The following is a 24505-nucleotide window of genomic DNA, read 5'->3' as shown; positions in this document are numbered from 1 at the left end:
GTCTCTGCAAATAGTAGGTATTCATTAGTTCAGTTCAGTTCAGTTGCTCAGTCGTTGTCTGACTCTTGGCGACCCTGTGAACCGCAGCACACCAGGCCTCCCTGTCCATCATCAACTCCCAGACTTTTCCCAAACTCATAATCCATTGAGTCGGTGATGCCATCCAAACATCTCATCCTCTGTCGTCCCCTTCTCCTCCTGCCCTCAATCTTTCCCAGCATCAGGGTCTTTTCAAATGAGTCAGCTCTTCACATCAGGTGGACAAAGTATTGGAGTTTCAGCTTCAGCATCAGTCCTTCCAATGAACACCCAGGACTGATCTCCTTTAGGATGAACTGGTTGGATCTCCTTGCAGTTCAAGGGACTCTCAAGAGTTTTCCCCAACACCACAGTTCAAAAGCATCAATTCTTCGGTGTTCAGCTTTCTTTATAGTCCAACTCTCACATTCATACATGACCACTGGAAAAACCATAGCCTTGACTAGATGGACCTTTGTTGGCCAAGTAATGTCTCTGTTTTTTAATATGCTGTCTAGGTGGGTCATAACTTTCCTTCCAAGGAGTAAGCATCTTTTAATTTCATGGCTGCAATCAGCATCTGCAGTGATTTTGGAGCCCCCAAAAATAAAGTCAGCCACTGTTTCCACTGTTTCCCCATCTATTTCCCATGAAGTGATGGGACAGGAGGCCATGATCTTAGTTTTCTGAATGTTGAGCTTTAAGCCAACTTTTTCACTCCCTTCTTTCACTTTCATCAAGAGGCTCTTTAGTTCTTCTTCACTTTCTGCCATAAGCAGAAATGTGGTGTCATCCACATATCTGAGGTTATTGATATTTCTCCCAGCAATCTTGATTCCAGCTTGTGCTACTTCCAGCCCAGCATTTCTCCTGATGTACTCTGCATATAAGTTAAATAAGCAGGGTGACAATATACAGACTTGACGTACTCCTTTTCCTATTTGGAACCAGTCTGTTGTTCCATGTCCAGTTCTAACTGTTGCTTCCTGATCTGTGTATAGATTTCTCAAGAGGCAGGTCAGGTGGTCTGGTATTCCCATCTCTTTCAGAATTTTCCAGAGTTTATTGTGATCCACATAGTCAAAGGCTTTGGCATAGTCAATAAAGCAGAAACAGATATTCATTAAACTGGCACTAAATGAATGAACAGGTTTACCTTTAGGATTCTGGAGTTGGTTCATCAGTACATGGAATTTATCCTGTGCATCTGGCAAGTCCATTTTATTTACTGCTAGGAGTGCAGGTTTTGTCTGAAGTTCCTCTTTGTACAATTCTAACTCCTTTAAATCAAAAGAGAGAAACCAAATAACTGTATTAAAATATCTATATAAATGACCTATTTGGTAATGTCTTTTTTTTTTTTTTTCGTTTATTTATATTAGTTGGAGGCTAATTACTTTACAATATTGTGGTTTTTGCCATACATTCACATGAATCAGCCACGGATTTACCTGTGTTCCCCATCCTGATCCCCGCTCCCTGGTAATGTCTTTCTATACTTTATAGGCCTGGGTATTCTAGGGCCCATTCACACCTCTGAAATCAGTAAGTGATTTTGTGCCTAGAGACAAATACAGATATTGGATTTCTATTAAGCACACAGATAAAATTGAGAACTAAATAATAACAATTAATCCTATGCCTGTATTATTCTTGGAAAAAGTAAGTATGCTTAGAAGTAAATCTTTGTGACCATGGATTAGGTAGTGGCTTCTTATATCTGACACTAAAAGTAGGAATAAAAGAAAGAATAGACAAAGGGGACTCCATCAGTTTTAAATTCCATGCTTCAAAAGGCAACAGAAAGAAAGTTAAAAGACAACTGAAAGAATAGGAGAAAATATTTGCAAATCATATAACCAATAAGGGACTTGAATCTAAATTATAGAAAACTCTTACAACTCAACAATTAAAAGACAGCTCAATTTAAAAATGGGCAACCAATCTGAATAGACATTTCTCCAAACACATACAAATGGCTAATAAGCACATAAAAAGATGCTCAACACCATTAGCCACGAGAGAAATGCAAATCATAACAACAATGAAATACTACTTCATTCCTACTAGGAAAGGCAAAGTAAAAAAGGTAATAATGAATGTTGACATTAATGTGGAAAAGTTGGAACCTTCATACATTGCTAGTTAAGAGTATAAAGTAATTCAGTGCTGCAGTCACTTTGGAGAATAGTTTGGCAGTTCCTCAAAATGTTAGATTTACCTTATTATCCAGTAATTTCACCCCTAGATATATATATATACCCAAGAGAAAGGAAAACATACCCACACAAAAACCTGTACACAAATGTTCACAGCATTATCAATAATAGGAAAAAACATAGCTAGGAAATAGGATATAAAAGTCATTAACGTAAAAGATATCATGTTACGTTAGAGAGAAATCATATGGCTGGATAGAGAATGTACAGGGTGTTGCTTGGGGGAAGCGGGAGAGGGTGCAGGAACAATAGAGACACAGTGCTTGGTAGGAACCCAACTCTGCCTCATATACCATGTTCAGATTAGACTTCAACCTAACCCATTGCTATTGGGGGGCCATCAGAGCAGCGAACAAACATCTGCTTGGTTCTTTAACAAAGATCACTCTAGCTACCTAGAAAACATGGCCTGAAAAGAAGTAAGGGGCTGACGATTACAACAGTGCGAGTGAAGACAAATAGCTGCATTTCAGAGAAATTTAGGGCATAAAACTGACAGGGCCTGATACAGGTGGTGAGAAAGTCAGAATCACTACTACCCAGGTTTCTGGCTGACATATTCAATAATGTTCTGAGGGAGGCTGGAAAATTTTTTTAAAAAGTTCAGTTCTGTGCGCGTGCTCAGCCACTTGTGATGTCCGAATCTTTGAGACTCCACAGACAGTTGCCCACCAGGCTCCTCAGCCCATGGGATTTTCCAGACAAGAATATTGGAGTGTGTAACCATGGCCTCCTCCAGGGGATCTTCCCGACCCAGGGATCGAACCTGGGTCTCCTGCCTTGCAAGCGAATTCTTTGCCACTGAGTGACCAGGGAAGCCCAAGTTCAGTTCTACACATATTAAATTTGAGAAGTTAATGGAACATCCAATCAAAGATATATAATAGGCAGCTAATCTAAAGTACAACCAAACTATCTGGGTATCAGAGTGCCTAAAAAGTAGACTGGGAAATAGTCTGAGAAATAGGAATTAAGTTAAGCAAGAGTCAGTCTAAGAATTTATATAATAGGGATTTGGAATCAAGGAAGGTTTTATTGATTACAACAGTTTGAGAAGTGGATGAATATCAAGGAACTGGAGACAGCAAGTTTAGATTATTCTTTAACTGCCACCAAAGTTTGAAAAAGTAGAGCTAGAAGATATATTTATTCTAATTATCATATGTTATTTCATACAGTCCTATGTCCCTACATACTAGACCAGATAGAAAAACCTACTTTTGAAAGCAGTATTATGGTTTCAAAAGCAGTTCTGTAATGAGTTTGGGAAGAAAGCCGAAATCCAGAAATATCAACCTGAAAAAAGAAAAGGAAAAAAGATTGCCTTTAATGAAAGAACGACAGCTATACAATTCTGTTTTGAATAGTTTCACTCTTTCAAGCTATAAATAATTTCTCAATCTATACTCTTTTGATAATTTAGTAATTTGAAATGAGAGAAATTGATATTTTAAGATCACTGTAATTATTCTTATAATATCACAATCATTAATGAGAAACTAGTACAGAGAAAACAACTTATACTAATAAAGATAATCTCATGAAATAGGAAAGTAATGCTGTGTAATTTAGTAGTACATAGAAAATCCTAAGGAATTAAACCTGACAAATATGGCCAAACTTTCATCTGATACAGTAAATGTTGCCATTTCCATTTCCATCCCCATATTATAAATAAATCTGACTCCTATTTAAACAGATTTAGTGGATTAATATATGCTACTACTTTATCTTTAAATGTTATTATAAAAATGTCTAGGAAAACTAAATTCATTGATTCTCACATTCTTTTAAGCATTACATTGATAGGCATATGACTTACAACAAAAAGCAGTTGTTTAGTTCTTTCTATATGCTTGAGGAATTTGTGGCCCATTCCTTTGTTCATATGTGCTCCTTCTATTAAACCAGGAAGATCAGCTACAGATATCTAATACAAAATTAAATGGTTTAATAATAAAAAATGAAAACTAATTACATCCAACAATTTTCATATTTCAATTATAAAGTTTCTAATTTGTGATTACCACTGAATTACTGTATCTCTAATAAAGCCAAGATACTTTGATAACAAAATAAATGTATTAAGATTCAAAATCCTTTGCTATCAAAAATTGGAGTCCCATTTTTACTTTAACAATCTAAGAATTCTAGGGCTCAGATTAACATTTATTAACATAAATTCTCTTTAGAATTCCATAAATTATACTGTTCAATATGAACTTTTCAAAGAATTTCAAATTTTTAAATTCTTAAAAGTAAACAAGGATATTAATTCAGCAGACATTGACTTAGGATCTAAGTACCATAAAGTGTTTTATTCTATATGTAAATGGTTGTTTGGTACCACTGGTCCTTTCTGTTCATATTCTACCAGGATTTAACCATTCTTAAAAAGTAAAGGAAACAGTGTCCCTATACTCTATTTAGGATTATTAACCATTATTAGAGTCATTAACCATTATTCAACACTTGTGGTTTTCAAACTTCACCGCACATCATAATCATCTAAGGAATTACTATAAACTACAGATCCTCAAGCCCTATCCCCAGGGATTTGGTTTCAAATCACTGGGGCCCAAACGTGATTTATCATTGTTGCTCTTAGGCTAGTCAGATGATTCTGATGTACAGTAAGGGATGAAAACCACTGCTCTACACACACTGCTTGTGTGGTTAAAATTTTCAGTTTTAAAGAAAGTTGTACCTATGTGACAAAGCAAAGTACATACAGAGGTCTCATGTTCTGAAATTTTCTTCAGGGTTTTTTTTTACTGATTTCCCTTAAATTACCAATAATGTTTTCTAAATTCCTATTATCCTGCACTTATAATTTTACTTATTATTTAATCTTCTATGTAATTGTTAAAGCTTAAAAAATTTTTTTACTGTTATACTACTATTATTAATGAATATACATCTTTGATATCTTTTGAATTATGTCATTGGATTATATGAAACTACACTGATACATCATCATTTCAAGTCCATATTTTACATTAGGGTTCATCATCTAGGTTTTATACATTCTATGGGTTTTGATAAATTTATGACATGTATCTACCATTACAATATCATACAGAATAGTTTCACTGCCCTTAAAAATCCTCTGTATGCTGCCTATTCAACCTTTCTACCTACTCAACTTTTCTTTCCTCCTAATCCTTGGTAACCACTGATCTCTATTTCTACAGTTTTGCCTTTTTTCCAGAACATCATATAGTTGAAATCATACAGGATGTAGCTTTTACAGACTGGCTTCTTTCACTTAGTAATAAGCACTGGAGGTTCCTCTGTGTCCTTTCATGGCTTGATTATTTATTTTCTAGTGCTGAATGACATTCAATTTTCAATATGTACACAGCTTATTTATCCATTCATCTACTGAAGGACATCTTGGTTGCCTCCAAGTTTTGGCAATTATGAACAAAGCAGCTGTAAACATCTGTGTGTGGGCTTCTGAGTAGACCTACGTTTTCAATTATCTGGGTAAACACTAAGGAATGCAACTGCTGATCATACATTACATATTTTTAAATTTTTATTATTTTCCATTTTTTGTCTTTATTCTAATTACTCAAAAAAAAAAACCTAGAGTTCTTCCTTACCAAGGAAAAATAAATTTTAATAGCTTGCTAAGACCAAAATCCCATTCAATTAAAAAAAAATTTTTTAAACTGTAAAGTGGGATAAAATTACATCCATGAACTTTAGAATATGTTTTTAGGAAATGAAAATCAATAATCAAGTATGGCAATAAAATATGGAATTGCAATGAGAACAAACAGATCAAGGAGACTAAGATACAATCAATGTTATAATGACAAACTGTATCCAAACTCTGGAAGAATGATTCTTATACAATATTTTACTCTGATAGTGCTCAGCAGAATTGATTTGATCATGACTTCAATTACCAAAACCAAAATCCTGCTACTTTTTCCAACACCACAGAAACTGTCGAATATTATAGTCTAAGCAATAAGGCAAGTACTTTCATTTCTAACCAAGAGTCTTATTTTAAAAATAGCCACCTACGGGACTTTTCTGGTGGTCCAGTGATTAAGACTCTGCACTCCCAATGCAGGGGGCCCAGGTTCAATCCTTGGTCAGGGAAACAAATTCCCATATTCTGCAACTAAGGATACCAGAGCAGCCAAATAAATAAATAAATATTTTTAAAAGAATAAAAGTTAAAAAAAATACCCACCTGTTTAAAATCACTGTACATAATTTTTCCAAGTTCAGGCTTTATTGTTGTAACTAAAAAAAAAAAAAAGTAAATTAAAGCTAGAATAAAGCATTGTACTCTCAAAACTATCCTAGTGTTAGGTATAAAATAAATAATATTTCCCTTCTGTGAACAACCTAATTCAGATTATGCTCTCATTCGTTGAAATTAAAGGTATAATTATTTTGGAAAAGGACAAATATAGATATTTATAATCTACAAAAGCATAGGCCTAATCTAATTAGTGGGCCTCAAAGTCCCTCTCAAACCTGAAGAGCATGGCAAAGGGTTGAGGGCAGGGGACAGAATTTAGGTTTCTGTCATTTGGGTTACATCTGAAATCTATTGGTCCTTTCTCATTCCGTTATCCTCAAACTTCATCAATCCAACAGCAGCCTCCTTCTACGACTTTTTGCTTTTCTTCTTTCCTTCTCAAAGATCCCCTATTTTATAACAATAAATACTGGCCAAGAGATTTATAGCAGTTAGTACAAAATTAACTCTACTTTATCAGAGTCTAACCCTAGAATTGTTTGATTTTATTTTCCATGATTTTATTTTCAATAGTTTCCCTGATAGCTCAGCTGGTAAATAATCTGCCTGCAATGCAGGAGACCCCAGTTTGATTCCTGGGTTGGGAAGATCCATTGGAGAAGGGATAGGCTACCCACTCCAGTATTCTTGGGCTTCCCTTGTGGCTCAGCTGTAAAGAATCTTCCTGTGAAGTGGGAGCCCTGGGTTAGGAAGATCCCCTGGAGAAGGGAAAGGATACCCACTCCAGTATTCTGGCCTGGAAAATTCCATGAACTGTATACTTCATCAGGTTGCAAAGAGTCGGACACGACTAAGTGACTTTCACTTTCCATGTTAATGTCATCCTGTGCCATTTTGTTTAATGAAGGTAGAGATCCTCTTATATTCATTCACTTGCTTGCTAAGTCACTTCAGTCGTGTCCAACTCTGTGAGATGCTATGGACTACAGTCCACCAGGCTCCTGTCTGTGGGACTCTCCAGGCAAGAATACTGGAGTGGGTTGCCATGCCTGCCTCCAAGAGATCTTCCTGACACAGGGATCGAACCTGCTTCTCCTGAGGCCTGTGCATTGCAGGTAGATTCTTTACAACTGAGTCACCCAGGAAGCCCATTCATTCACTACTTTTAGTCTAAGCTTCCATTATACCTTCTCTGCTACTGCAATAGCTAGTTCTACTAAGTTCTTTCCAGGTCCACTTATGTCCCACATTAATCCATTTTGTACATTATATGCAAAGAGATATTTTTGAAAAGCAAATTAATCATTTTTATCCTTTGTTAAAAAGCTATAACCTCTTCTAAAGCTATAAAGATCAAATACAGCCTATATGGCCTATATCATAGATCTCCACCTACATCTCTAGCCTCAGCTTGATTCCTTCATCCCCTTACAACATGTTCTTTAGACAAACAAATCTATGCCCTGCCACCATGAAGCCTGTGTGTACACACTATCTCCTTTGACTAAAGAGACTCTGACCTCCATTTTCTGTCACCAGTTAACTCATGTTTACTGTTCATATCTCAGCCCCACCATCACACTTCCCCAAAGAAATCTAAAGCAGTCACCTACACGCTTTCAAAAAGCTGTATTATACCCTCTTATATTCATTAGTAACAGTATTCACTTCTGTTTACCAATCTTTTTAACTCCAGGACTTATTGTAGTTCCTGGAAATAAATACTTGCTTAATGAATAAAAGAACTGATCTCTGCCTTCCTAGCATTTATCACAGTGTTTGATAAAGGGTAGGTACTCATAAAATAATAACTAAACCAAACAAATGATTATGCAACAGAGAAATAAATGCGACAAAGTATCTAAGAAGTACTAGGAACTTTGCTGAGAGCTATAGAGGTTTCAAAGATTAATGGGAAATCCATATATTCTGTCTGCCAAGAATTTTCAAACTAGGGCTACCCCAGTTATATTTTATTCATACTCAAAAAAAAATTAGTCTTTAAAATATACCTCCACACACTAAAAAAATTGTACTTACATGCATAATCTGCAATTGCAGGTTTTGCATGAGAAATCTTACTTAGCAAAGAGGATTTTCCAGCATTTGGGAATCTGAAATAAGAAAATAAATTCATATTAATACATCACAACAAATAACAGCATTTTTAATACTTATCTCTGAATTCCTAACATTTCAAAAAACAGACTTCTTGAATATTGCTAGAATTAAAAGAATATAAATTTATAATCTTGAAAAACTTGAGGAACAAAATATAGAAAAGGTAAAGATAAATTTATGGTGAACACTGAAGATGTTTCTCTACTGACAAGTAACGTTAAAAAAAAAAAAAAAAACCTGTAGAAAAACAAAAGAAACCTCTAGAAAAACAAAAAGAAATTAATAAAAATACCTGCAACTCACTATCTCTAGCCTACACTGACAAAATATCTCTTATATTGTTTTGTGGATTTTTTTTAAAAAACCATTTCATATGGACATTTCACTAGCAAAGTAATGAACCTGATTTAGCTATCCTCTAGCTTCAACAAATATTAATACATTCTTAATAACTTTTTTAAAGTTGGTTTATTTAAATAAAAACCTAAATAAGGTCTGGGTATTACAATTGGTTGATTTATCTTTTAAATTTCTCTTAGTATAGGCTCCCTTTCAAACTTGTCTCCCCTTTGCAATTTTATTTTTAAAGAAACTGGGTCATTTGTCCTGTAGTTTCTTCTCCAGTCTGTTTTTTTCTGCTGATATACATGATGCCCTTTAACATATTCCTATAAATTGGTAGATATCTGATTAGATTCAGCTTTGATTCCTTTTCTCACTAAAAGGCTACTTATAGTTGGTTGGCCTCCTTTTTAAACTGAATTATATAAGGTGAATGCATTTCAAGGGTACACTGTAATTTACTTACCTAATTTCATATTATTAGTCATTTAGGTGGTCTCAAATTTTTTTACTGTTATAAATGACATTATAAAAAATGTGCATACAGCTAGAAAGAAATACAGCAACATTAAGTCACCTTAACATTAAGTGGTGCAATTAACAGACACCTCTTTTTCTTTCTGCAAATGAGCACTGATTTCTTGCCAAACTTTTTTTAAAAAAGAATTTAAACACTGATGTGAATATCCTTGAACCTTTACATATACTTTTATTCCTTGAGGTAAATTTCTAGAAAAAGAAATATTACATTAAAATATCTGGCTGTTTTAAAGGTTTTTATTTTATTGATAAATTTCCCTCAAGAAAAGCCCCCAATGGATGCAAGAAAATACTAAGAATGGGGGCCACTTACAAGGTAATTTCCTAAAATCATTCAGATATTTTCATTAAATTAATTCAACCAATGGGAATGTAAATTGTACAGTCACTACGAAAAACAGTATGGAGGTTCCTTAAAAAATTAAAAATAGAACTACCATATGCTCCAGCAATTTCACTTCTGGATATTTATCAAAAAAATCCCAAAACACTAACTTGAAAAGATATACACACCCCTATGTTCACTGCAGCACTATTTACAATAATCAAGATGTGAATACAATCCAAGGTGTCCATATAACAGATGAAAGCATACAGAAAATGTGTGTAGGGGCAGGAGGGTGTAAGACAGGTAAAGGGTGTGAAAAAGTAAAGAATCCAATTGTAGGGAATTCCTGGTCATCCCGTGGTTAGAACTCTGTGCTTTTCAATGCCAAAGGCCTGGGTTCAGTCCCAGGTTGGGGAACTATGATCCTGCAAGCTGTGTGGCGCAGCCAAAAAAAAAAAAAATCCAGTTGTAAAATAAGTAAGTCATGGAGATATAATGTACAGTGTGGTGATTATAATTAATAATCAGTAGTATTTAAAAGTTGCTAAGAGAATAAATTTTTAAAATTCTCATCACAAGAAAAAAAAATTTTTTAACTACACGTAGTGACAGATGCTAACTAGACTTACGGTGGTGATCAACATATACAAATACCAAATCATTACACTGTACACCTGAAACTAACGTTATGTGTCAAGTGTATCTCAATTCAGAAAATCATCCAACACATACTGAGCATTGACTTCAGTTAGGCAATATACTAGGCATGAGAAATACAGCAACCAACAGGAAAAATGTTATCCCTGTCTTCACAGCTTTCATTCAAATCATGATCTTTTCTCAAAACTGCCAAATTTTCATTTGGAATAATAGTGTAATATTCTACAAATATTAACTTGGAATTCTATAAAAAACTTTAAGCTGTTAATGAAGTTCTTTAAACAATCTTATTAAAATATTTCTATAATAAATTTAGAATAAAATTACACGAGATTGCTTGACTCATTTCCCCTGGAAAAACAGTCTTTTCTTATATCCTATTATACCTAGGCTCTCGTAACTTTTTGTAAAGCAAATTGCAATCAGTTTTGCCATGACTGTCACTAGCTGGACTTGCTTAATTCTAATAACCCCATATTTTCATAACAATATTAAGCAGAGAAAAATGCACTATTTCCAAAGAGATAAAAATACAAGAAGAAAAAGGAAGCTAATGATTGAAGAACCAATAACAGATTTTTCTTGAAAGTTACCTAATGAAGATTTTACAGGCTAAGGTCCAACCCATGCAAAGATCAGATTTAACCACAGCAGTACAAGTATACTAGTTACATGATAACTTGCTTTCCAGGCTCAGTTCATTCCTGAAGCTGGCTTAAAGGTTAAGGGGTATCTGCTTATGCTGGTATTCACATTAGGTAACTTTTTAAGAATAGTTACCTAATTAAAAGCACTAGCATACATGTTAAACATTGTGTCTAGAATCATGATGCTTGATATTAACTAATATGAAGTCCACTTCTGAAAAGCTTAATTATTTCACTATATGTGGTCTCTAATAAGTTGACAATATATGATGATAATAATGATAGCAGCTACCATTCACTCATTGAGCATTCATAAATCCAAGACATCTGTTATGCTGCAAATGCAATCTTACTCAGCAATAACATTTTAAAGGCAGGACTATTGCCATCCTCTATTAAAGAGAAAACAAAGGCTTAGAGATATTGTATTCAAGACCATCCAGCCGGCCTTCAGAAGATTTGAGATTCTAACACAAACAGTCTCACTTGAGTCTCCCATCACCATCCCACTTTTATTCACTACTCAACCTTGGTATGTTCTTCTTAGGCTGTAAGGGTATCTCTATGGAAACGGAAACATATTTTTCCAGAAAATGAGAAAGTGAATGGCTGGATTCTCAGTCTTATCCACAAAATCCTATCCAGTCCATAAAGTTCCTAAAAATATACATTGGGTTGGCCAAAAGTTCTTTTACAACATAACATCTTATGGAAAAACCCAAACAAACTTTTTGCCCAACCCAATAGTATTACAGAACCGATGACTCATTACCCTCATAACTATGTTTTATTGAAAAAATTAAATGTGAATAGCAAGCTTTAATGCCAAGATCTCATCTTTCTCTGTTACAACTTCAGCAGGTATGAGGCCTCTGTGAACCCTAAGCCCCTGCTCGTAAGATTTAGACAGGCATGGAAAGAGGTGAGGAGTTCAGAGTGAAGAGTGTGATAAAGAAGCTGTGAGATGTGAGAAGAGGAAGATGAAAAGAGGTGAGAAACTACGGGAAGGCAAGGAATGGAAGTGGCAGTTGGAGTGGAGCAGCAGTTTCTGCTCCCTTCTCCTTAGACCTTCCATCTGACTGTTGTGGAATGCTGCAGTGGAGCTTGGGAGGGAAGACAGAGGGAGAGGAGACACGCAAAGCTGAGCATTTCCCTTCCTTTATCTACCTTCTCCCTTGCTATCTATCTCCCTCCAGCTGGTGCCAGCACTGCAAACCCTACAGCTAAATAGCACTGTTTGATGAAGGTGGAGGCTGATGAAAGAGAAAAACACTGTAAGATCTGCAGTCCTGAGAATGGACAGCTCCTAAACAGAGTGAAGGACAGGGGAATGGTCATTACAAGATCCAATGTGGTGCTCAACAGTGTGTAAAGCTAATGGCTGAGATCAACTGTACCAGTCTTTAGCCATCTGACTGATGATACTTCAATACCTCTATTAAAATTTGTAAGAATATCTTAGTCATTTTCCCCCTACTCTTTATTTCTACATAGTTTTTAAGATGTGGTTTGTTTGGGTTTTTAATTTCATTCCTAATATCTGGTAACATTCTTTTACTCTCTTATACTACTGCATTTGACTGATTTTCCTGCAAAAAGATAGGACACTGAAAGATGAACTCCCCAGGTCAGTAGGTGCCCAATATGCTACTGGAGATTAGTGCTAGTGCTAAGTTGCTCAGTCGTATCCAAATCTTTGTGACCCCTTGGACTGCAGCCAGCCAGGCCCCTCTGTCCATGGGATTCTCCAGGTAAGAGTACTGGAGTGGTTTGCCATTTCCTTCTCCAGGTGATCTTCCCAACGCAGGGATCGAACCCGTGTCTCTTTTGTCTCCTGCATTGGCAGGCAGGTTCTTTATCACTAGCGCCACCTGGGAAGCCCCTTGGGCTTCCCTGGTGGCTGATGGTAAAGCGTCTGCCTGCAATGCAGGAGACCCAGGTTCAATCCTTGGGTCAGGAAGATCCCCTGGAGAAGGAAATGGCAACCCACTTCAGTCCTCTTACCTGGAGAATCCCATGGACTGAGGAGCCTGGCAGACTACAGTCCATGGGGTTGCAGAGTCGAACACGACTGAGCGACTTCACTGGAGATCAGTGGAGAAATAACTCCAGAAAGAATGAAGAGATGGAGCCAAAGCAAAAACAACCACCAGTTGTGGATGTGACTGGTGATGGAAGTAAGGTCCGATGTTGTAAAGAGAAATATTGCATAGAAACCTGGAATGTTAGGTCCATGAATCAAGGTTAATTGGAAGTGGTCAAACAGGAGATGGTAAGAGTGAGCGTCGACATTTTAGGAACCAGCAAACTAAAATGGACTGGAATGGGTGAATTTAACTGATATGACCATTATATCTACTACTGTGGGCAAGAATCCCTTATAAGAAATGGAGTAGCCATCATAGTAAACAAAAGGGTCCAGAATGCAGTACCTGGATGCAATCTCAAAAACGACAGAATGATCTGTTCGTTTCCAAGGCAAACCATTCCATATCACAGTAATCCAAGTCTACACCTCGACCAGTAATGCTGAAAAAGCTGAAGTTGATTGGGTCTTTGAAGACCTATAAGACCTTCAAGAACCAACACCCAATAAAGATCTCCTTTTCATTATAGTGGACTGGAATGCAAATGTAGGAAGCCAAGAAAACACCTGGAGTAACAGGCAAATTTGGCCTTGGAGTACAGAATGAAGCAGGGCAAAGGTTGATAAAGTTTTGCCAAAAGAACACAGTGGTCCTAGCAAACACCCTCTTCCAACAACACAAGTGAAGACTCTACACATGGACACCACCAGATGGTCAACACTGAAATCAGACTGATTATATTCTTTGCAGCCAAAGGTGGAGAAGCTCTATACAGTCAGCAAAAACAAAACCGGGAGCTGACTATGGCTCAGATCATGAACTCCTTATTGCCAAATTCAGACTTAAATTGAAGAAAGTAGGGAAAACCACTAGACCATTCAGATATGACCTAAATCAGATCCCTTACAATTATACAGTGGAAGTGAGAAACAGATTTAAGGGACTAGATCTGATACAGTGCCTGATGAACTATGGACAGAGATTCATGACATTGTACATGAGACAGTGATCAAGACCATCCCCAAGAAAAAGAAATGCAAAAAAGCAAAATGGTTGTCTGAGGAGGCCTTACAGATGGCTATGAAAAGAAGTGAAGCAAAAAACAAAGGAGAAAAGGAAAGATATACCCATCTGAATGCAGAGTTCCAAAGAATAGCCAGGAGAGATAAGAAAGCCTTCCTCAGTGATCAGTGTAAAGAAATAGAGGAAAACAATAGAATGGAAAAGACTACAGATCTTGTCAAGAAGATTAGAGATACCAAGGGAGCATTTCATGCAAAGATGCCCACAATAAAGGACAGAAATGGTACGGACCTAACAGAAGCAGAAGATATTAAAAAGAGGTGGCAAGAATACACAGAAGAACTGTACAGAAAAGATCTTCATGACCCAGATAATCATGATGGTGTGATCACTCACCTAGAGCCCGACATCCTGGAATGTGAAGTCAAGTGGGCCTTAGGAAGCATCACTACAAACAAAGCTAGTGGAGGTGATGGAATTCCAGTTGAGCTATTTCAAATCCTAAAAGATGATGCTGTGAAAGTGCTGCACTCAATATGCCAACAAATTTGGAAAACTCAGCAGTGGCCACAGGACTGGACAAGGTCAGTTTTCATTCCAATCCCAAAGAAAGGCAATGGCAAAGAATGCTCAAACTACCACACAATTGTACTCATCTCACACGCTAGCAAAGTAATGCTCAAAATTCTCCAAGCCAGGCTTCAGCAATACTTCAGTGAACTGTGAACTTCCAGATGTTCAAGCTGGTTTCAGAAAAGGCAGAGGAAGCAGAGATCAAATTGCCAATATCCGCTGGATCATCAAAAAAGCAAGACAGTTCCAGAAAAACATCTATTTCTGCTTTATTGACTATGCCAAGGCCTTTGACTGTGTAGATCACAATAAACTCTGGAAAATTCTGAAAGAGATGGGAATACCAGACCACCTGACCTGCCTCTTGAGAAATCTGTATACACGTCAGGAAGCAACAGTTAGAACTGGACATGGAACAACAGACTCGTTCCAAATAGCAAAAGGAGAACGTCAAGGCTGTATATTGTTACCCTGTTTATTTAACTTACATGCAGAATACATCATGAGAAATGCTGGACTGGTTGAAACACAAGCTGGAATCAAGATTGCCGGGAGAAATATCAATAATCTCAGATATGCAGATGACACCACCCTTATGGCAGAAAGTGAAGAACTAAAGAGCTTCTTGATGAAAGTGAAAGAGGAGAGTGAAAAAGTTGGCTTAAAGCTCAACATTCAGAAAACTAAGATCATGGCATCTGGTCCCATCACTTCATGACAAATAGATGGGGAAACAGTGGAAACAGTGACAGACTTTATCTTTTTGGGCTCCAAAATCACTGCAGATGCTGATTGCAGCCATTAAGTTAAAAGACACTTCTTGGAAGAAAAGTTATGACCAACCTAGACAACATATTAAAAAGCAGAGACATTACTTGGCCAACAAAGGTCCGTCTAGTCAAGGCTATGGTTTTTCCAGTGGTCATGTATGGCTGTGAGAGCTGAGTGCTGAAGAATTGATGCTTTTGAACTGTGGTGTTGGAGAAGACTTTTGAGAATCCCTTGGACAGCAAGGAGATTCAACCAGTCCATCCTTCAGTCCTGAATATTCATTGGAAGAACTGATGTTGAAACTGAAACTCCAATACTTTGTCCACCTGATGCGAAGAACTGACCCATCTGAAAAGACCCTGATGCTGGGAAAGACTGAAGGCAGGAGGAGAAGGGGACGACAGAGGATGAGGTGGTCGGATGGCATCACCAACTCAGTGGATATGAGTTTGAGTAAACTCCGGGAGTTGGTGATGGACAAGGAGGACTGGCGTGTGCAGTCCATGGGGTTGCAAAGAGACAGACACAACTGAGTGACTCACCTGAACTGAACTTGACAAATGAATAGTAACTATGATACTCTCTATGTTGGCAATATGAAAACTACTACATTTAGCAGCACATTCTTAAAGTACACATACACACAAATTCCACAAATAAGAAATAATGCAGCCCCCACATTACCATTTATATTTATTTCCTATTCATGAAGTATCTCTCAGAAAGTATAAAAATAAAAATATGAATGATACTTACCCCACCAGGCCTATATCAGCTATAAGTTTTAGATCAAGGTGAATTACTCGCTTCTGGCCTTTCAACGGTAAGAAATTTGTAAGTAATTTACCACCAAGACCTCCTTCAGCTACCAAAATTCTGTCTTTCTCTTTATTGAGTTCTCCTTAAAAAGAGAGATGAAGATATTTAAAGCAAAGGTTAATAAGTGGAGCTAATCACTAATGGCACTCTTCTTTCAGAAACAGAAGCCAGGAAAGTCTAATTTACAAATTTAAAGCACTTAATAACAGAATCAAATTTCTATTATTGGAAAAACACCTTTGCTAGTGGATGGAAAAAGGCTAGTTATTTTTTTCAAAACCAAGTAAATATTCTTGTCTTTAAAATTATTTTAAATCTAGTGGCTAATTCTGAACAACTTTTATATAATGACTTTAAAAGCTGTTTTAAAAACTAGCAACTAAAATACTTAACGTTTTAAAAAAAAAATCCTGAAACACGAGAGGTGCTATTCCTTACAGCTCTCAATATTTGAAAATGTGCACATTTCTCACAATTTTATGGGCTTCCCAGGTGGTACAATGATATAGAATCAGCTTGCCAGTGCAGGAGATGTAAGAGACTTGGGTTAGATCCCTGGGTGGGGAAGATCCCCTGGAGAAGGAAATGGCAACCCACTCCAGTACTCTTGCCTGGGAAATTCCATGGACAGAGGAGCCTGGCGGGCTACAGCCTATGGGGTCGCAAAAAGCTGGACACAACAAAGCAGAGAACAGCATCATCATGCACAACATAAGAAGCTATAGTCCACTCACCTATAACTTTACCATTTTTATCAGTCACTGAAACACCCACAGGTACAGGAATTTCACAGTCTTTTCCTTTGGAGCCTTTCAGTGCACTAACTCTACAAAAAAATAAAAGTTAAATTAACACAAAGAAAACCTGCCAGATTAAATGGTTGATGCTTCAAGCAAATTTAATGGTATACAAAGAAGATTAGCAACCAGTTCTTCTAATGCAGATGTTAAGTGGTCAAATCATGAAGAAAAAATATTTATTTGCATTTTAGGCTATTGTATCTCAATAAAAATATTAAGTGATGATTTAAGTTACCAAGCTAACTACCAAAAGTCATTTTAACTGATAATAAACTAAAATAATGTATATTTGAAAGAAAGAGATCATTGCAACAACACAAGTAAGTGTGAAAAATTCATTGATGAATAACAAGGTATTTTCAAAACATCCCCTCAAATGAGAGTACTTTAATTACAGGAGGCTCATATGGCTATTCTTAAACTGCTCAAGAGAGGATAAAGTGGTACAAACTTCTAACTAGTAATTCCACTTCTGGGAATTTATCCTAAAAAAAAAAAACAAGTGAACAACCATGTAAACTATTATATGCACAAAGACATGTATTGCATTGTGATAGTAACAGTAAAAAAAAAAAAAATCAATAATTAAATAGATGAATGACCAAGTAATTTATGTTATTTCCAATACTATCGGACTATTCAGGCATTCTTAACAATTTTCTGGGATGGGAAAAAAAGTTAAAAGAAAAGGTTACTAAATTTTGTGTTCCTGTTTTTATATCCCCAAATATTATATATAGAGTTAATTACATTTGCATAAAGACATAGAAAGTCTTAGAAAAGTCATGAAAAGGTTGATAATGGTTATTTCTGGTTAGAAGAACTCTAAGTACTTGACCTTTTAAAAAATCTATTTATTCCTAATTTCCCTGATTAGGTCAGAACTGCCATACCCATATTCATGAGCAGGCTCTCAATCATAACACTTGTCACAGTGATAATTTTCTATTGTTCATTTATTTGATAAATGTTTGCTCTCATACTAGACTACTGTTAGGTTCTAAAGCAGCAGGGAACACAACAGTTTAGATCATCATTTTATCCTAGACATCTAGTATAATACTGGCACAAAGCAGACACTCAAGTAACATTAGCTGATTGAACTGGATTGACAAAAATGAATGAATTTGAAATATATTAAAGAAAGATTTAAATAGAACATCTCTCTTGCTGGGATTATGATGCGATTTTTAAATGTAAAGACAAGACTCACTTTTCATTCCTATTTGTTACTGCTAGTGAATATTCTATTAAGATACTTTATTAAAAACATCTGCCACTTAAATTTCAAAATAATTTTATAAACAGCTTTTAAAATAACTGAAATGGTATTTGATCATTTTCATAGTCAAGCAAGCATAAACCAATTTACTGAGATTAGATTTCATGACGAACAAAAGCAGTCTTTCAGTAGACATTATTAGATATCTGCAATTAAAATCTTATTCAGTTACCAACACTTTGGAAGTGGTGCTTGAACCAAGACTTGGAAGGGGAGGAAGATTTTTGTCAAATAATGAAGGCAGGAAAGTGAAAGAAAAAAATACACACACACACAATTAGAAGGGAACTAGGCATTTGGTGAAATAAGTTATTTTGAGCATAAGCATAGTAGTAGGGTGGAAGACACTGTAGTCCAGATCACAAAGAGCCTGATACGCTATGTTAATTAGTCCGAATATTATTTTAGAGTGATGGGGAACACAGAAGGATTTTAAATAGGCAAGTCACATTAATAAATTTGATGGTATAGAAAAAGCACTGGAGAGACAATTGGATAAAGAATGGATTGGAGGTGATGACTGAGACTGAAGACAGGAGACAACCTGGAGAATACCACAGGATTTTAGAAATGATAAAGCTCTGAATCCTTCTAGTCTCATCTTCCACTACATTCTGTGTTTTCTGCATACCCAGCCACACTGGCCTTCTTTTAGTGTCTTCTGTTGGTATTTGTCTTCTATCTCTAGGTCTTTCACGTTTTTCATGTTGTTAGCTTTCCTGTAATGCTTTTTCCTCCACTTCATCCAGTTGGCTCTTATTAATCTTTTAGATTTAAGCCTTTACATTCTAAGAATTGCAACACACAAGCACAGTAAATGTTCTTTTTAAATCTTTCTTAACATTTAATGTTATACACCATCTTTAGCTCACTACTGATCTAAACAGAATAAGTTTGGAATTATAGCAACCTTACTTTTCAAAAGAAACTATAAAATGGGGAAAAATTTTACTTTAAGATGTAAACCGCAGGTTATTTCCCACCTGTAACATCAAAATCATACACCACCACTCTGATCTTTAAACTGATTACTAAATTCTAATATAGGGACCTCAAAATTTGCCCTATAAAGACTATGCATAAAACAAAACTGCTCAAAAGAAATTTAAGGGGTTTCTCCAAGGATTTCTTTACAAGTAGAGGATGCTGCTGGATATTTGCGGCAGTAATATTTGCTGTTGTGATTGCAGCGGGGTGTTCCTCACTCTGTGTTGCAGGGTGTTTAGCCTGTGTACTGGCTCTTATCCTTTGCTTATACCCATCCCCCAAGCAAGTGCCACATTCCATCCCCTACAATTGTGACTAATAAATATACCCAAACAGGGGCTTCCCTGGTGGCTCAGTGGTAAAGAATCTGCCTGCCAATGAAGGAGACATGGGTTCAATCCTTGATCCAGGAAGATTCCCCATGCCACGGAGCAGCTGAGCCCATGCTCCACAACTACTGAGCCTGTGCTCTAGAGCCTGGGAGCCACAATTACTGAGTCCGCACGTTCCAGAGACCGTGCTCTGCAACAAGACAAGCAACTGCAATGAGAAGCCCGTGCACCTCAACTAGACAGTAGCCCCCACTCACTGCAACCAGAGAAAAGCCCATGTAGCAACCAAGGCCCAGCACAGCCATAGATAAATAAATAAAATTATTTTTTTAAATATATATACATATATATACACATACCCAAACACTTGCTTGGGAAGGGAAAAGAAAAAACGAACAGAAAACCTAAGCTTTATACAAACACCTTCTAAAAAATAACAACAGAATGATACAGGCCTGAGGAATCACAGGATGGAGGGTTTAAGAATTTTTTTCTTCATTTTCTTTACAATGAAATAAAAAAATCCTCATATTTTAAACACATAATATGTCCCACAGAAAATAACAGACAATAACAAAAAACAAAGGAAAGATCTTGCTTTCACAGAGAGAAAATCAAAACAGAGAAAAAAGGAAAACATTCAAGAGATGTAGCAGCAAACAGTCTCTAAATCTTAAGCATTGCAGTCGGGTGGAGTAGCCAGTTAACATTTTCTAGAGAATTTACTAAAAGACTGTCAAAGATAATCTCAGAAGAAAACAGTGGAGATTCAGATCATTTTCTGTTTCTATAACGGAAGTGTGAAAGAATATAAACATTGCAAGAAAACGACAAAAGTTTAAAAATTTCAGAACCACCTTAATACTATCTTTTATCTTAACTAGAGACAAAAATTGTAGATTTTTGCTCAGTTACAAATTCAGGCTATTATTTACTTCAAATTCCAAATAAATTTTTATCTTTTAACTTTTTCTTCTTCTGGGAAAAATTAATTTCATAAAATCAAAGTGTAAGTGAAGTCGCTCTTTGTCCGACTCTTTGCAACCCCATGGACTGTAGCCTACCAGGCTCCTCTATCCATGGGATTTTCCAGGCAAGAGTACTGGAGTGGGTTGCCATTTCCTTCTCCAGTGGATCTTCCCAACCCAGGGATCGAACCCAGGTCTCCCTGTAGGCAGACGCTTTACCATCTGAGCCACCAGGAAAGACAACCAAGTCATTCAGTAAATACTTACCGACTGTTTGCTCCTTCTCCAGCCACAAACCGTTTCTGAGGATATTTATCCTTAAGTTGTTTTAAAGTCATTTTATTATGGGCTACAACCCAGACATCACCACCTTTTCCACCTTCTCCACCTAAGCGAGGGTAGCCCATTCCACCACTTCCTCCCTTGGTGAAGAGTCTCAGGTTATCAATGAAGTTTCCATACTAATAGAGAAAGACAGAAAAAGAACATTTGTATACCAGATTCTTGAGAGTCCCTTGGACGGCAAGGAGATCCAACCAGTCCATCCTAAAGGAAATCAGTCCTGAATATTCATTGGAAGGACTGATGCTGAAGCTGAAGCTCCAATACTTTGGTCATCTAACGTGAAGAACTGATTGATTTGAAAAGACCCTGATGCTGGGAAAGATTGAAGCCGGAAGAAGGGGACGACAGAGGATGAGATGGTTGGATGGCATCACCAACTCTATGGACATGAATTTGAGTAAACTTCGGGAGTTGATGATGGACAGGGAGGCCTGGTGTGCTTCAGTTCACAGGGTCGAGATGGGTTGGACACGACTGAGCGACCGAACTGAGCTGAACTGATACCGTAAGTGCTTACCAATTTTGAACTCCTTTCTAGTTCTTTGATGCCACTAAAACTAAAAATATAAAAGGTTTTTCTATATGCCACATTTACTGTTTTTGCTTAGTCTACCTCCTGTCTGATCTCACTTGCCCATATTAACTCTATGTTTTTCATTATCAATTGTTGTCCTTCCTTAACCTGAAGGTCTGACATTGGCCCACTTTTGAATAGACTTTCTCCCCATACTTTCTCAGTCTGTACTAGTAACTATCACCCAGGTGAGATATTCTCTATTCCAACGAGTTGGATATCTCCACCAGATGTAAGCTTAATAGTCTAAAGCAACTGAAACAAGATCTGTATCTTATACCTGAAATCCCTCAAATATATATCTTAGGTATTGAAAGGATAACAGTCACCTTTCATGTTGTAAAACAAAATCAAACTTTTCCCTAGGTAAATTCTGTTCCTCCAATGTTTTCTCAAATAATGAAACTAAAGCTTCTCTACTCATTGAGGCTACATATGGGAATCTTTATACCTGTTTCTCTCCCTGAAGCTCTACTCTTTTTCCTTTATGGCACAACCACATGCCCTAGTATCTTGACCATTAACATTAGCTCCTAACTGGTCTTTCAACATCTAGTCCTTCCTTCCTCACTACATTTTCTGTCTCACTGCCAGAGCTATTTTTCTGAAAATTGATCTGATCCCTAAACATATTTCTCTCTTACTCAAAAACCATTCATGGTTTTCTATTTACAAAATAAAGTCTAAAATTCTCTGTGCTACAGTCAAAGCTCTTAACCTACCCTTTCAGTTTCATTTCCATTCACTCAACCCCTCCGATAGCCTCCTTCTCTTTACTCTATACTACACAATGTACTGTCACTTCTCTGACATTCTGCTCATGCTGTTTCATCTATTTACAATGTCATTTTTTCTATCATAAACCCATCCAAATGTCCTATTTTCTGATGTATTTCTTAATTTCTCAAATTAATATTTACCACTGGCTTAGCTGGGCACTCAGTAATTTTAATTATATATCTATTATTATATACATTGTGCAGTCATTTCAGGCCTGTCTGACTCTTTGTGACCCTATGAACTACAGCCCACCAGGCTCCTCTGTCTACGGGATTCACCAGGCAAGAACACTGGAGTAGGTTGCCATTCAGTTCAGTGCAGTCGCTCAGTCCTGTCTGACTCTTTGCGACCCCATGAATCCATTAGGCCTCTAGAAAGCCTACACTGCATCTAGGGTTTATTTCTGTTTCCCTCACTAAATCAAAAACTTCCTACTGGTCAGATCCTGTGTCTTAGCCACCTGGACTATCAAAATTCCTTACAGAGTAATTTCTTAAATTCATAGTCTTCCCGTCTTTTAGTCATTTAGTATATAGTTTTAAGTATCAAAAACATCTGGGGACTTTTTTCAAAAATACATATACTTCACTGACCATTCTGATATACTTTGGAGAAGGGGATGAGACTAGGGTAAACCAGCATATTTATCAAAAGCTCCTTTGGTGATACTGGTAAATCTCAGTCTACACTTGAGGTTGCAGTGTAAGTTACCTAGCAAAGATTCAAAGAACAGGTTTTCATTTGAGTATGGAAATACAGTCACGAAACAGGAATAGTAAGGGTGGAAGGAATATATAAAACTTAAGAGCAAGCCAGAGCATTTTTCTCTGAGAGCTTAAGAACTTACTCTTTGGTTCAGTAGTGCTAGATCAGAAATGCATCACAGGTAAGTGAAGAGGTAGATTTCCCTTGCAAAAAAAAAAAAAAAAAACATGGGCTGGCAGTGACTGCTATGGCAGCAGTTACACAAGTAGCCTGTAATAACATAACCAGCAAAAAATGTAGTCGTTCTTTTTTTTTTTGCTTAAGGATTAGTTACCCCATATGCCCAAGTACTATGCTTCACAAGTCTCTCTTCTTCTGACCACCTATTTTCTGGAAAATAGCTGAATAAAGTAAAACTTCACTAACCACAACTTTTACTAATCATGCCTTTCCTCGGACAAAAATAAAACTCTTGTTTTTAAAGTTCCTTTCAGTATGTGACATTTTTTACTGCTCTAGATTTATCAGATTCAAAGATTTATAACCCAAACTTAAAAGGAATATCCCAATCTCGTCCTTAGTAATAATGATCAAACTATGATGTTTCAAAAAACACTGCTAGTAAGGATTTGAGTGGTTTTTAAATCTGAAAGCATCTGCGAATTGTTTACAAAAACGATTCTAAAACCCACACTGCACAAAACTCTTAGTTTCTCGCAAGAAGGCAAGTCAGTTACCTATTTTGGTTTACCGATAAAAATCGTCTTTAGAAAGTTAGTAATAACAATGCATTCAAAAAAAATATGTAAAAACAAGTTATGGATATTACTACTTAAAAGAAGGAAAATACATACTTGAGTCAAAAGTCAAACCTACACTCCACCTATACCACATAGCGTGCCTAAACGGCAAGCAAGTATCCCAGCCCTCCATCTCACGTGCACACTATCCCCTGAAAAATCTCAAACCCTGTTCCAAACAACCTTCCTAACAAAGATCGGTGATGACGCCCTTCTCATTACAGGCCAAGCCCGAGTTATTCAGAGGCGAAAAGGACTAAGAAAAATAGCAAGAAAGAGGCCCCCAAGAAGAAACACCTGCGGAAAGAGGAAAGCGAAAAACCTGCACCCTCAGGTGGGGTTAGAGGCACCTGGCCTCGCACATCAGGCTGAGGGGGTACTAGTCACGGACCTTTCTGTACAACACGCAACTGCCGCGCACCATGCCTGCGAAGGGCGAGTATTCCCTCCGGCGGAAGTTGTAGGCACAGAAGTACGGCGCTGCCTTTTTACGTCACCGCCGACCACCGCAGCTATTTTGTGTTCTCACGCTTTCCCCCCGCCCCCTCGCGCCTGACTG

The 24505-nt window shown here is 36.9% G+C and overlaps 1 protein-coding gene and 1 long non-coding RNA gene across 3 annotated transcripts in view; one reads left to right on the top strand and one right to left on the bottom strand.

Annotated features, from left to right (window-relative positions):
• Positions 1 to 12428, top strand: part of LOC122438507 — a 25218-nt gene extending 12790 nt beyond the window's left edge. Inside the window, exons 4-5 of the long non-coding RNA XR_006268576.1 lie at positions 11959 to 12090; positions 12297 to 12428. This is a non-coding gene — a long non-coding RNA (uncharacterized LOC122438507). The remainder of the gene's footprint in view (positions 1 to 11958; positions 12091 to 12296) is intronic.
• GTPBP10 (GTP binding protein 10) overlaps positions 1 to 24505 on the bottom strand; it is a 27126-nt gene extending 2621 nt beyond the window's left edge. Inside the window, exons 1-10 of one of the 2 annotated variants that reach the window (XM_043463418.1) lie at positions 24338 to 24419; positions 23289 to 23305; positions 21010 to 21203; positions 17108 to 17199; positions 16311 to 16455; positions 8503 to 8576; positions 6448 to 6500; positions 4060 to 4167; positions 3456 to 3533; positions 1175 to 1298 (exon numbers count right to left, since the gene is read on the bottom strand). In XM_043463418.1, the coding sequence (XP_043319353.1) occupies positions 1175 to 1298; positions 3456 to 3533; positions 4060 to 4167; positions 6448 to 6500; positions 8503 to 8576; positions 16311 to 16455; positions 17108 to 17199; positions 21010 to 21149 (814 nt within the window). In that variant the 5' untranslated portion in view covers positions 21150 to 21203; positions 23289 to 23305; positions 24338 to 24419. Of the gene's footprint in view, positions 1 to 1174; positions 1299 to 3455; positions 3534 to 4059; positions 4168 to 6447; positions 6501 to 8502; positions 8577 to 16310; positions 16456 to 17107; positions 17200 to 21009; positions 21204 to 23288; positions 23306 to 24337 lie in introns of both variants that reach the window. The other variant, XM_043463417.1, reaches the window with a different exon arrangement.

The sequence above is a fragment of the Cervus canadensis genome, chromosome 3 (assembly GCF_019320065.1).
Source record: "Cervus canadensis isolate Bull #8, Minnesota chromosome 3, ASM1932006v1, whole genome shotgun sequence".
NCBI lineage: Eukaryota > Metazoa > Chordata > Mammalia > Artiodactyla > Cervidae > Cervus > Cervus canadensis.
The sequence above is the reverse complement of the archived record's forward strand: the minus strand, read 5'-3'. Positions and strand labels throughout refer to the sequence as shown.